This window comes from Sceloporus undulatus, chromosome 8 (genome assembly GCF_019175285.1).
Source record: "Sceloporus undulatus isolate JIND9_A2432 ecotype Alabama chromosome 8, SceUnd_v1.1, whole genome shotgun sequence".
NCBI classification, from domain to species: domain Eukaryota; kingdom Metazoa; phylum Chordata; class Lepidosauria; order Squamata; family Phrynosomatidae; genus Sceloporus; species Sceloporus undulatus.
This window is the reverse complement of record NC_056529.1, coordinates 31,930,282-31,943,895: the sequence shown is the minus strand read 5'-3', so window position 1 is coordinate 31,943,895 and position 13,614 is coordinate 31,930,282. Positions and strand designations below refer to the sequence as shown.

The 13,614-nt window shown below is 46.9% G+C and overlaps 1 protein-coding gene across 2 annotated transcripts; it reads right to left on the bottom strand.

The window, feature by feature from the left end:
• STUB1 (STIP1 homology and U-box containing protein 1) lies at positions 1 to 13,608 on the bottom strand. 2 transcript variants are annotated; one of them, XM_042438285.1, is made up of 7 exons: positions 13,108 to 13,608; positions 8,420 to 8,618; positions 5,964 to 6,129; positions 4,625 to 4,745; positions 4,109 to 4,165; positions 3,315 to 3,431; positions 1 to 1,057 (listed from the first exon to the last, which is right to left on the bottom strand). In XM_042438285.1, exons 1-7 carry the CDS (start codon positions 13,375 to 13,377, stop codon positions 932 to 934), a joined length of 1,056 nt encoding a protein of 351 aa, XP_042294219.1. In that variant the 5' UTR covers positions 13,378 to 13,608; the 3' UTR covers positions 1 to 931. The 2 variants fall into 2 exon arrangements, with proteins under 2 accessions (XP_042294219.1, XP_042294220.1); XM_042438286.1 differs by having other exon boundaries at positions 4,655 to 4,745.
• Between the last annotated feature and the right edge of the window lie 6 nt (positions 13,609 to 13,614).

Here is a 13,614-nt window from a genome sequence, read left to right as displayed (position 1 = left end):
TTGTTATTTAAGGGGAAACTTTTAATTAAAAGCAACCAAAAAAAAAAGAATGTCCTTTGAATGGTTTAATGGATAAAACAACTACCTGGAAGGAGGTAAAGGGGCTCCGTTTTGCCCAATGCACACAAACAAGTGAACTGCTTATCCTGAAGAAGCTCAAATTCCAGTCAACATGTGTAGAATAATGTGCCCACTTCCCTCTAGCCCCCCCCCAAAATAAGTGGCTATGTATTTACAAAGAAAAACAGATGAAGGAGAAAAGAAAAAGGAAAAAAACACCACCCAGCTATCCTGAACAAATGAAAATGGAGAGAAAAAACAAAAACTTTGTACAAACAGAGAGCAGGCAAGAAACAACATCTCAAAGCCAAGCCAGGGACGGCTGGGGTGGGGGCAAAGGATCCGGCTTTTCTGGCATTTTGATCACTACAGAGGCCAGGCCCTCCATCAGCAGCATAGTTATGGAAGGAAGGTGGGTGCCAAGGGGAATGAAGTGATCTGTGCTGAGGGGCGGGCATGGGCTGGGCGTGGGAGGAATGTCCTTCATGTGCCACCATGGGTTCCTTGGGGGCTCTCAGGCCTCCCTCTTCATCTGGATTCTTTAATGTCTGCCCTCCTTCTCTGCCATTTTGAGGCCAGGGCCCAGGCCTGTCTTATAAAGCCCCGCATGGAAGCTGATCAAAAAAGGAGCCAAGGAAAGGCTAAGGCAGGGGGCCAACTGACCCTTGCTTGGCAGAGCCAATGAAACCCCAGACATCCAGAGCGGGAAGAGGAGGGACAGACAGACAGTAAGGCATGGTGCTGGCCCAGCTAGTCCGGAGAGGAGTCCGTAGTAGTCTGCAGGGTGCCTTCGCTGTCATGGCTAGGAACGCTGCGAAGCCGCAGCCGAGCAGACATGGCCTTTCCCCCCACCCTGCCTCCCCATTGGTCATCAGTAATCTTCTACCCAGCCGTTTTCAGATATGAACGCATCTATCACCTCTTTCATGGCAAGGTTGGGGATCAGCTGGTCCTGGGTCAATGGGCTTCGCGTCACTGGGTCGAAGTGGCCGACACGCTGCAAGAGAAACAGAAAAGAACAGGAAGATGAGGGCAAGAATCAGTCTGATGAAGAACCTACAGGCTAAGGAAGGAGAAAACAACTATAGTAATGCAGAGGCTTTTTTCCCTTCGATACTTTTATGATGGTTTCTCCCCAGTTCTTTTCCAGGCCTCCACATCTCTAGCTGCAGACCCCAATGCTGATTTATGGCCCCCAACTGCAAACCCCAGACTAGCCTTTTTTCTAGCAGAAAGATTAAAGTGCCTCTAATGGAAGCTGCCAGGAGCACCAGTTCAATTTTTAAACAGCTTGCACTCTGCACATTCCCCCATAGTGTTTCACATCAAACTATATATCCATTTTTCATATACTTCCAGCCACTTGAAGTTTGGTTTTCCCGCATCCACCCCATTTTGGGGGAGTCTATGCACCCTCTGCCAAAGTGTCTCGAGGCAGAAAAATAGCACTCTCCTGACCCACAGACAATCCTACACCCCAGCATCATAAAGCTTCAATCTGGTCAGTTTGCTTCCATCTTCAAGAGAAGCTAACCATATTATCCTCTGACTCCCAGGCAATTTTAGTGTGCATGGACAGAACAAACCTAGAACAGACACTTTTGAGAGATTGTGTGCTACAAAAATAATTCAACAAACCAAATTCTTAGTGAAAAGGACCTCAAGTCATCACAATTTCTATGCTCTAAAACAGTTTGATTTGTACTGTATTTGCAGAAATATAGGTTTTCTTGAGATAGGAAACACTTGGTGGCAAAGACCCAGCATGGCAGCCTCCCTCAATCCAAGAGTCTCCAGATGGGTTGGACTTACAACTCTCACCAGTTCCCAACCAGCACAGCCACAATTGGCAGATACCAGGCTGGGAAGGGGTAGGATGGAGGACCAAGGCATTTGGCCTGGCATGAGGCGTCTCAGGTCGAAGGGCTAGAGATGCTCACTGTCCAAAAGCAGCATATCCCAACACCATTAAGAGTGGGCCAGCAATCCAGAGAAGGTTTTGACAAAGTGCAGTTTAGCAGATGTAGCGGGACTGCAATTCACATCAGACACAGTATGCACACTCAGTCAGGGAGGGGAATGGGAGTATCTGTGGCAGCAGTGGGCAAACTGCATACCCTGTAACCCACTTTTGTGGCCCTGAAACCCCCTATCAAAATGTTACAATGTTTTTTCAGCATGGGTTTCAGGCACTTTTTGCCCTCAAACCACACAGGAACTGCCACAACAAATGAAAAAACTCAAAAATATTCCCACACCAACCACCTTCTAGCCCAAATACCTTCATTTTCCGCTGCAGTCCCTCTCAAAATGGTGTCAGGTAGTGCAGTAATGCCACTCCCTGTTGCCATTTTGAGAGACTGCAGAGGAACAGGGAAGCATTTGGGCTTACTCTGAGAGATGTGTGGCTCACAGTAGGGCTGGGGGGGAAATGATTTTTTTAATCAATAGAATATTGGCTGGGGAAGTCCTACATGATGCATTAATTCAGATCTGCAGTCTTGGCATTTATTCTTCTAGCCTTTTAAGGCAGCCAAAGGTTGCCTTGGAAACATGTGGGTGATGACCGGCACGTGTCGGGCATCAAGATGAACTGCACTGGGAGACTACATAATTTACATAAATGGAGGTCTATTTTGCCCCTTCCATAAGAAGCATAATAAATTATGAGGGGAAGCCAGTAAAAGGCAACAGAGAGCAGTGAAGGAGGAAAGAGTAGACTCAAAGAAGCAAAGACTTCTACCGCTTGGTCCACCAAGTCAGAAGCTGTGCTTAAAAATTCAAGTTTTAAAATCTCCAAGCAAGAACCCCAAACCTTTAAGGTTAAGGAGGTAAGTGGAAGAGGGGAGAAAACTGCATTTTAACATTTTCAGCAATATGGTCTAGTCAGAGTTCGCACTAAAGGAGGCACCCCTTCATCATTGTGTGTGAGTGAAATGCAATTTTAGAAAACCTCTGTAAAACAATGCAGATGCCTCCAGTTTCTCTCATTTTGCATCAATGAGGCTTAAATCCAAATGTTATGTCCCTACTGCAAAATACCTGGGGCCTTAGATTTCCATGGCCAAGAGGAGATTTGAACACTGGTCTGCTGAGTCACATTCCAATGCTCAAACCATTACACCATACTGGCTTGTGTTTACTGTACCTTTCTAAATCTCCTAGGAATTCTGGGGATTTTAGATCAAAGAAGTAATATTGCCAACCTTTGTCACACTATTGCAGCCCACCAAAATAGCTGGAACACCTCTTACCTGGAGATGCTCTTCTATGTCCTTCCGGTCGTAGGTAATCCCACTGGGTGTGATACAGGGCTCCCGCATCAGTTCAAAGCTGATCTTTCCACATAGGTAATCAGGGATGTCCCGTTTCTAATCCAAAGGAGGGAAAGGAGAGTTCAGAGATTTAGCCCAAGCAGGCAAGATTCTAATGCAACTTCTCCTTATTGTAAGAGCGGGCAATGTTTGTCTATGATCCACCCCTGGCAATGGTGGCTAGGACTGCTGGCGCTTATTGATTTTATAATTTCTTTCAATATTCCAAATTATAGTATCGTGAGATTTCAGTGTGGCAAATAAATACATCACATCAATTTTAAAGAATTTTGAACAAATTAAAGATTTAACAAAGCAAGATAGAAGAGTTTAAAAGCAAATAAAACAATTTCATAATTATAAGAGTTTTAAAGAATCCACTTGTGCTGGTTCGGGCAAAACTGTAAGAATCTAAAGGCTTTTGATAAAAAGTTATGCTTTATCTTGGCACCAGAATGAAGCTAGCATAAGCCTCAATCAAGCCTCTAAAGCAACACTCTTCCACAACACTATAAAGATGAGGAGCTACCACTGAAAAGGCCCTGTCTCAGGTCACTAGCTGTCTTACCCCCAAAAGGAAGAGGTCAAAATAGAACATCTAGATCCAGGCAGATAAAGATGCTAGTAAGTAAACTTCAGAATGGCTTATAAAGTCCGTATAAGGACTTTAAAAAACCAAATGCGCCACACAAATTTTGCCTAGGAACTTGACTGCAGCTTAAGTGTACCCTCACCTTCCGCTTTTCATCCACCTGGGAAAACAGTTCGTCCATGTCTGCTAGATATTTTTCCTGAAACAGAAAGAGAGTATTTAGCAAAGCATGCCACTTCCAGATGTGGAGGACTACAGTTCTCATAATCCCCAGCCAGCAGGGCACTAGGGTGGAAAAGACTGTCTTAACAGGAGGGGGAAAAGGCCCAGCACAGAATGGAAATAGAACAGTAAGGATAAAGCCAACCTCCCAATAAGCTAAAACTAACAAGAATTCCTTGGGTAATCAACATAAGCAAAGAGTGTGCCCTGTAGCTGGCCTCTAGTTCCCATCATCCTTCACCATAGTCTGTGCTAGCTATATGTGTGGTGGGAACTGCAGCCCTACAACATCTGGAGGACCACAACTGAAACCATCCCAGAGGCCTGAACTAAAAGGTGGGCCACTTGTGAGCCTCCAGATGCTGCTAAACTACTAGGCCTGCTGGAGCTGATGGGCAATAGTGTCCGGTAACTTCTGCCTAAATAAGGGGCTAACCTGGGACAAAAAGGTACAACTGGTCCTCACATGTTTGGCTTCGATGTTGGCCAGCTGTGCCCGGCTTCGGTTTTCCTCCATGTTCTCATCTTCCTGTGCCCGTCGGCATTCATCTAACTCCCTGCAAGAGAAGCAGAAACAACAACAAAGCCATTAGAAGCAGACCAAAGGTTGGTGGAAGGACTATGGCTTGGCAAGACAGCACCTGCTTTCTATTCCCAAAGATCCTAGGTTTTTTGAGGTACATGGGATAGCCCTGCACCTTGCGACCCTGGCCATTCAAGATAGCCAATACCGACTTAGCCAGACAAACAGACAGACATAAAAATAATAAATAAATAAAAGTTTTATTTTTATACCGCCCTTCTTCAAATCAGGGCGGTGCACAACAAGGTTAACAGTACAGTATACATCAAAGCAAATACAACATACAAAGAAACCGTATCACAATATCGCAATAAAACCTAGACATATTAAAAAACATTACAACCTCGTGCCAGTCTAATGCTGGCAGAGGGAAGGGGGGGAGGTGAGTACACACCATGTGAGTACACATGGTGCATGGCAGCATCCTACATGCCAAGGAGAGCTTGGAAATGATATTTTACTGGACTACAACTCAAAGAATCCCTTAACCATGCTGCCTTGGAGGTTCTAGAAGATGTAGACAAGTAACTTCCCCAGGTTCTGAGTTAACAATAGCATATAGTTGGTGAACTCCACCCTGCCCACTCCCAGCTGGTTTGTGGAATAATATTAGGCAGCCATCTTTGGCGTTCAGTTCAATATACTGCTTTGGAGCTATCAAGCCCTGAGCCTAAATTAAGGATCTCATCCAATTGTTCAGTGTGAGGTGCAATAACTCCTAGACTGTGCAGAAGGATGTTCCTTTTATTCTTCAGCAGCAATATACTTCCCACAGAGAGAAAACTTGATTATCAGGGACAAAATGCACAGCTAGTCATGTTAATTTTCAAGGGAGAAGTTGTTCTGAGTAATGTAACCAATGGTTTAGTTCCATTTTATTTATTATGAATTACTTATTTAAGGCATTTGTTTCCAACCTGCCCCTTCTGTATTTTTAACATTTGTATTGTTTTAATTTGAAGGTGCCATGAGAGCTGGTTCTAGTCAAAGGCAGGATTGAAATAAAATTGTGAAGGAGGAGGTGGTGGTAACTGCTTCTGTTACTACTATTTCCACTATGACTGTAGTACTGCTGGTGAGTGGAAGCACCCAGTTCAGCAAGTTTGAAGTTAACAACATTTCCTCACACTATGAGGGTTTGGGTTTTTTATTTTGTGTTTATTAACCCTTCCCTACTACAGACACCCCATACCTTTCTTTCTCTGCCATGATAAGTTTGGTGAGATAGGAGTGCAACTCGTTTTCCTGGTTAATCCGCTTCTCTTCAATGTTGTTCCAACGCTTCTTCTTGGCGATCCGTAGAGCACTTGGAATGTCATCCCCAAAGTTCAGGCGTTGCTCTTTGGCTAAGTTGTAGGCTGAGAGGTAGGAGAGCGTGGGGCACAGACACAAGCAGCGTCAAAGAACTGAGATTGCAATTCCAGTCTGTACACAAGGCCCTCCCATGTACACAATTATAGAGCTATATTTTCATTTTAACTACTGTGGCCATCTCCTATGAGATCCTGGGTTAGTAGTTGGTGATGCACTACAGTTCTCTGGCTGAGAATTTTAAATACCCCTCTCTGAACTGCCAATCCCAGGATTCCAAAGGATGGAACCATGAAATTTAAAGTGGAATCATAGTGCTATAACTGTGTCATGTGAAAGGGACCCAGGAAAGAGTGGGTCAAAAGGGAGTTTGGTGAGGCACTAGAACTCTCTTGTTGAGAATTCTAAGTGTCCCTCCCTAAACTGCCAATCCCAGAATGGAACCATGACAGTCCCAAGTGGAATCATAGTGCTATATGATTTTTTAACTGTGTCATGCAAAAGGGGTCCATATTCGAGAGATAAGCTGAAGCTTGGTCAGGGCCACAGAATAGTCAAACTTTGGGAACCTAACTTGGGGTATGAGGTCCCTCTGAATACATGTGGAAACATGCATGCCAACTTTATTCAGCACAGATTCCAAGCAATAGGTCAGCATTCAAGGCAGCACACAAAACAGCTAGCACTCCAACTATTTTGGCCAAGAATCCCTCATTCATGGCCATGCCAGTGGGGCTGATGGGAGGTGTGGTCCTAAACATCTGGAGAGCTAAAAATACTTCTCCCTTGATATATTATCAGTGCATGGAAAAGTTACTTTTTGGGACTGCAGCTCCCACAGTTCCCCAGCCAACATGCCCATTCTGGCTGGGGATTTTGGTGACTGGAGTCCAAACAGATATTTCCCCCCCAAGCCCTATCCTATCTGTTTAAGAATCTGCTGCAGCACTCCAGAAACTACTATGGTGCTAAGTGAATAAGAAAAATGATACAGACTAAAAAGCCAAAGTCTGAGCCCTCAAGCAGCCACAAACTCAACTTGTTTCACCAAACAATTCAAAAAGCTTTGGAAGAAAACTTTTTCAAAATCAACAAGGACTTTTTTCAAAATTAGAAGCTGAGTTGGGATTCCTGGGCAACAGCCTTCTCTCAGATCTTATGTAAGAATGGAATGTGGCAGAACCAGAAGACTTCCCAAAGCAAGGTGAGGGAACATGTTAAGATTGCAAATGCTCAGAGCTGGTTCAGTTGTGACAGGAAACCACAGGTCCCCACAGTGGGATTAAGGATGCATCACTCTCTTCTCTTCCTGCTTGGCTACAAGGAGAAGAGCAGAAACTTCCACTTTTAAATATAGCACCGTTCCTTGTTATGCTTGAACTGGAGGAACGTCCGTTTGTTTAAAACTGGTATAAGCCACAATGCAAAGCCACACATTTATCCTGGATTGTTCCCACAAACTATTTTAATTAAACCAGAGTTCCTGATTTGATTGCAGGAGGGATCGGTTGGGTCCTGTTTTGTGGACACTGGGTAGGAAAAGGTAGCCTGGGCCTTTTCCTACCCAAAAGCTTGGGTCCTTTCCAAAACCAAAAGGTTGGTTCCAACTATGATGGATGTGCACGTATGTGTATACAGCATGTGACAAAGAGACAAAAATAGAGGCCTCATCTGGCCAGGAATAATAATAATAATAATAATAATAATAATAATAATAATAGATTTCCAGAAGGATCAAGAAGGAGAAGCACAAGGCTGGGCAATTTACAACAACAGTGACCTTTAAAGGCTGCAGCCCAGAATTCCTCTCCAGATAAGGATACTTGGCTAATTCTTCCCTAAATAAAGACACTCAGGTAATTTCTCCCCAGATCAGGACCCATGTCTATGGTATATTTCTCCCTAGAGAATTATACCTGTCTAACGCTAGAATCTCCACCTAAGCGTAACTGTTTCATACTCACAAATGGTAGACTTTTGTAGTCTGATAAACCCCAGATACAGAAATGGGGAGGAAGTCTATATATGCCAGGACAGCAACATGACAAACAAAACCAATGCAACAAAGCATTGAACTGTATCTGCACTGCAGAATTAATGCAATTTGACAGCACTTTAACTTCCATGGCTGCATCCTATGGAACCTGGGATATGCTGTCAGCTCTCTGACAGAGAAGACTAAATATCTCACAAAACTACAAATCCCAGAGTTTCATAGCACTGAGCCATGGCCATTAAAGTGGTGTCAAACTGCATTATTTCTGTATTGCAGTCACAGCCTTGGTATCCCATATGTGACTCCAGGAAGGGAATGCCAGTAGGGCCCTCCCATCTCACCTCTCTGAAGGTTAGCGATGGCCTCGTCGTAGTTCTCCATCTCCATCTGGCATTGGCCCAGAAAGAAGTGTGCCTTTACTGACTGGCTGTCCAGCTCCAGGGCATGCTTACAGTCGGCCAAGGCCTTGTCATGTTGCTGCATCTTCAGGTAACATAAGGCCCGATTGGTGTAGTAGACTGCCACTAAAGGATTCCGATTCTGAAAGGAAATGAGAATGAAAGGCTGACCCATTAGCCAGAAGGCTCAAGTGAGAAGAATAACATGTGTCATTGTTGTGTGCTTTCAAGTCATTTCCGACTTATGGCAACCGTAATGTAATAATGTTTAATTATCACACCCTTTCCACTTAAGGTCGGAACATCAAATATATATATATATATAATCAACAATGGGCAATAAAACACAGCAACATAAAACACAATAAAACACAGCAACATAAAATGCTAAAATACTAAAATAATATGCTAATGTACTAAAACAAAGGGGACCCTATTACAGGGTTTTCTGGGGCTGGGATTGTACGACTGGTCCAAGGTTACCCAGTGGGTTTCCATGGACAAGTAGGGAATTGAACCCTGATCTCCAGGGTCAGAATTGGATGCTCAAACCATTATACCATGCCGGTTGTCAAATGTGCCATCAGATATACTTAAGACTTCCATTTCAGTGAGGTGCATCAAAGGAAAAGGGGCCCAAATACCCTAAAGGCACCAGATCCTGTCTGATCTTGGAAGCAAAGCAGGGTCATGCCTGGTCAGAACTTGGATGGGAGACTACGAACCAAAAGTAGGAGTGGGATAGGCGAAGAGTGATAAATGTCCAACTCTATGATCTGAATCAGGCTTCTAAACAACTATTCTCTTGCAAATGAACGTTCTCTCCAAGCTATCAAGCAGGGTATGCTGCAAGCAAAAGGAGAAATTATTCTCTTTCTTACACATATATACATACACACAGAGAGAGCCTATGAATACCTCAATAGTAAATGAAAGCTAAATGTAGGTACTGACCTACTAAAACAATTTTACGGATGAGCTATTAACACTTGTGGCCTAAATTGTAAGGCATGCCCAATGACCATTACACCCTAAAGAGGTAAGAAGAAACTACAAAAATGAACATGCAAACAGAGGTAAAAAGAGCCAAATAGCACCATCCCAAAGGCGAGCAATCCAGAGGAATATAGAGCTCTCCAAACAGTGCAGTTTGGACACACTGCTGGAGAGGCAAGCAGTTTGCAGAAAATGCTCCCTTTTGCAACACAAGCGGCTTAATGGCTCTGGAGAATCAACTGGACTCAGCTAAATGAGAGGCTGGCAGGCAAAGATGAGAGATTATTCTGGATCTAACAGGAAAAGGACCAAAGTCTGCCTTTTGTCCTTCCAACCCTGACCAAGTACTGCTCAGGGAAGGAAGGCCTCTGTTCCAACTCCAGAGCTTCCATGTGGTGATCCAGCCCTCAAAAGTGTAATTTAACAATCTGGCTCCATAATGAAGTCAGACAGAGTAAGATGGGGATCCCTGTCAAATCAAGCAGCCTAGAAAAAGAGATATTATTATAGCAGACAAACTCCCCCACAGCAGTTTTGACCGAAAGTATCCTATTCCCATTCTCTTCTTTCACAGCTCTCCAGCATCCATAGTTTTTTGTGGGTTGTTCTGGCTATGAGGCCATGTTTTAGAAGAGCTTATTCCTGATGTTTCGCCAGCAGCTGTGGCTTTGGCATCGTCTGAGAATGCTGGCATAGAAGAGAGTGGGGATATATATACTGTTGGAATGACATTTTTCAGGCTGTGCTGGATTTGTTGTTCCTTTTTTGAGTTTTGAGTTCCAAACTGGGACTATTTATTATTATTATTCTGACTATAAATTAAAACAAGTTCAGGCAGAGACTTGTGGGAAGTGGACAGATCCAACCCACTGGCCATCTCCTGTTACATATTAAGTTTGCAGATGGGGAGGGAGAGTAGAAGAGGCAGGGGCTGCTCCATCATCCTTAGTCCCAGCAGTGGATGAAAAGCCCTCCATCTATTCCAAATCCCAGTGCCCTTTCTGCCAAGGGAGAGAATCATAGAATCAGAGCTGGAAGAGACCCCAAGGGCCATCCAGTCCAACCCCATTCTGCCATGCAGGAAATCACAATCAGAGCATCCCCAAGAGATTGCCATCCAGCCTCTGTTTAAAGACCTCCAAAGAAGAAGACTCCACCACCTTCCAAGGCAGCGTCTTCCACTGCTGAACAGCTCTTACTGTCAGGATGTTCCTCCTAATGTTTAGGTGGAATCTCTTTTCTTGCAGTTTGCAACCATTGCTCTGTGTCCTATTCTCCGAGAGGAGAACAAACATCACAGCTCCATGTCTAGGCAGAGTAGCAGATGAAAGGCCCTCCCTCCATCCCTCTACCAAGAAATCAGTATTCAGAAATATACTGCTCCTGAACACTGAAGCTTCGTCTGGCCCTATGCGCATGACTACTCCACTAACTCCTACCTCCCCGCCCGGAAGATGCTCTGACCGTAAAGCCGAGGAGGACTGAGTGATTTGTGCCCATTCCTGATCTGCCGGCAGAAGGTTACGCCACCTCTTCATCCAGGAGTGTGCCAAGATCTGCCTTTTGTGCTTCTTGTCTTGGGGAACTTGGGGTGGCTCTGGTTAATTGGAAGGAGCATTCCTGGCTCCACAAAGCTGAGTCACATCCGATCCTCAGCACAGGCACCTCTAATCTGCCCCCAGGTCCCTTGGAGGAGGCGAGTTAAGAGTCTAGACAAGTGAGGATGGCACTCAGCCATGCCCCTTGAGGAGGGGAGACATCTTACCTACCCACCCAGTGCTATGGAGCCCAAATATGCCAGTGGCATAGGGCAAACTGTTGGACTGAGACCTGACAGGCTAACGCCAGGAAGACAAGCCTTCAGCAGATTGGGAAAAGCTTTATTCAGTAAGCTGTAGATTGCAGTACTCCCCAGAGATGTCCAAGTCCCCCTTCTCCTGGGTTCCTTTTGGTGTCGTTGTTGTTGTTGCTCTTGTTGTTGTTGTTGTGTGCCTTTGAGTCGTTTCAGACTTATGCAGGGCTGGAGAGTAGGAGTAAGAAGTAAGGGTCTCAGAGCACATTACAGATAGTCATTCAGATGGTTCCCTGCCCTCTGGCTTACAGTCTAAAAAGACATGACACTTATGGTGACACTTATGGGGTTTTCTTGGCAAGTGTCTTCAGAGGGGGTTTGCCGTTGCCTTCCTCTGAGGCTGAGAGAGTGCGCCTTGCCAAAAGTCACCCAGTGGGTTCACATGGCCGAGCCAGGATCCGAACCCTGGCTTCCAGAGTCCTAGTCCAATGCTCTCTGGGGAAAAGGTGGCATATAAATAAATATAAGCTAAAATAAACAGTTGCTCATCTCTTCCTTTTCTGACCTATGTTGCCCACCAATTGCCACCCTCCAGGACTGCAATTCCCATCAGACTCACATAAAGCGAACTGTGAGGGACGATAGGAGTCCAACATCTGGAGGGCCAACAAGTTTTCAATCCAAAGCCAATGCAGTCTGCCCACGCTCCCTTCCAAGCCAAGCCTAGCCTTGGCCCTGGCAAGGCTGGCCTCTTCCTCTTCCGCAGCATTGCTCTGACAATCCAAGGCTGGCCAAACTCTGGCTGACCAAAGGCTTCTGGCCTGCGACTCCTATCATCCCCCAGCGCAGTCAATGAGAAGGGATAATGGGAGAACAAGCACTCCAAGAAACAAGCCCACAAGCTGCCCACTCCTGTCCCGATCCGAGGCCAGACTGTTTGCCAGTGTGCATGCCCTGCCTGTGCTCAAGAGTGGCACTCTGCCCATGCTCATGGACACATTCTGCCCGTGCTCAAGGGGTCACTTTGTCATATTCAGGGAGCACACCACCTGTGCTTAGTGGCACTCTGCCCATGCTCAGATGGGCACTATATTAAGGGGAAGGATGGGTCTCTGAGCATGGGTAGAGTGCCTCCCTGCTTGAAGAGGCACTCTGCCCATGCTCCGGGGCTCATTCTGCCCATATTCAGGGGCATACTCTACATCTGCTCAGGGATGTGCTCTGCCCATGCTCAGAGGGTCACTATGTGTGTTTCCGGGAAGGTAGGGGGGCACTCCCTGCTCAAAGAGCCACTTTGCTCATGCTCAGGAGCCACACTCTGCCCCATACTCTGTGCTTTGGGGCACTTTGCCCGTGCTCAGAGGGACAGTATGCCTGTGCTTAGGGCGACACTCCCTGCTCAAAGAGGCACTCTGCCCATGCTCTGAGGCTCATCCTGCCCGTATTTAGAGAGACACTCTCCTTCTGCTCAGGAGCACTCTGCCTATGCTCAGAGGGCACCTTTGCCCATGCACAGGGGGCAAACTCCTTGTGCTTAGGGATGCTCTGCCTATGCTCAGAGTGTCACTACGTCTGCGCTCAGAGGGGGCACTCTGCCCATGCTCCATAGTCCCACTATGCCCTTGCTTAGAGGAGGGGGGCACTTTTTGCACAAAGGGGCACTCTGCCCATGCTCAAGGGGCACACTCTGCTTGCTCTCAGGGGCACACTCTCCCTGTGGTCAGGGGCACTCTGCCCATGCTCCGAGGGCCACTCTGCCTGTGCTTAGGGGGACACTCCCTGCTCAAAGGGGCACTCTGCCCATGCTCAGGGGCGCCCTGGCTCTCCCCCAAGGCAAACTCACGATGGCTCTTCCGTAGCAGGCGGCGGCCTCCGGGTACTTGCGTCCGACGAAGAGCCGGTTGCCCTGCTCCTTGTACTCCTGGGCGCTGCGGCTCTTCTCGGGGCTGCCGCCTCCTCCTCCTCCTCCTCCTCCTCCGCCGCCGCTCAGGCCTCCTCCGACCAGCCCGCCTCCCACCAGCCCTCCGCCGCCGCCTCCGATCCCGGTCAGCCCCGCGCCTCCTCCGCCGGCTTCCTTCTCCTTCTCCTTCTCCTTCTCCTCCTTGCCCTTCATGCCGCCCAGGCAGAAGCAACCCCCGCAGCAGCCTCCGCCGTCCCGCCCGGAGGAGCCCGGCGGGCACCGCTCTCCCCGGCCTCGACGCACCGCCACAGCCCGCCTCCGGACAGGCCTCCTCCTCCGGAGACGACGGAGAAGAAGAGCCCCGGACGAGGAAGAGGAGGAGGGACCGAAAGGGAAGGCCGCCCGCCCGCCTCAGCCCTCAATGGCGGCCTGGGTTCCCCTGCCTTCACG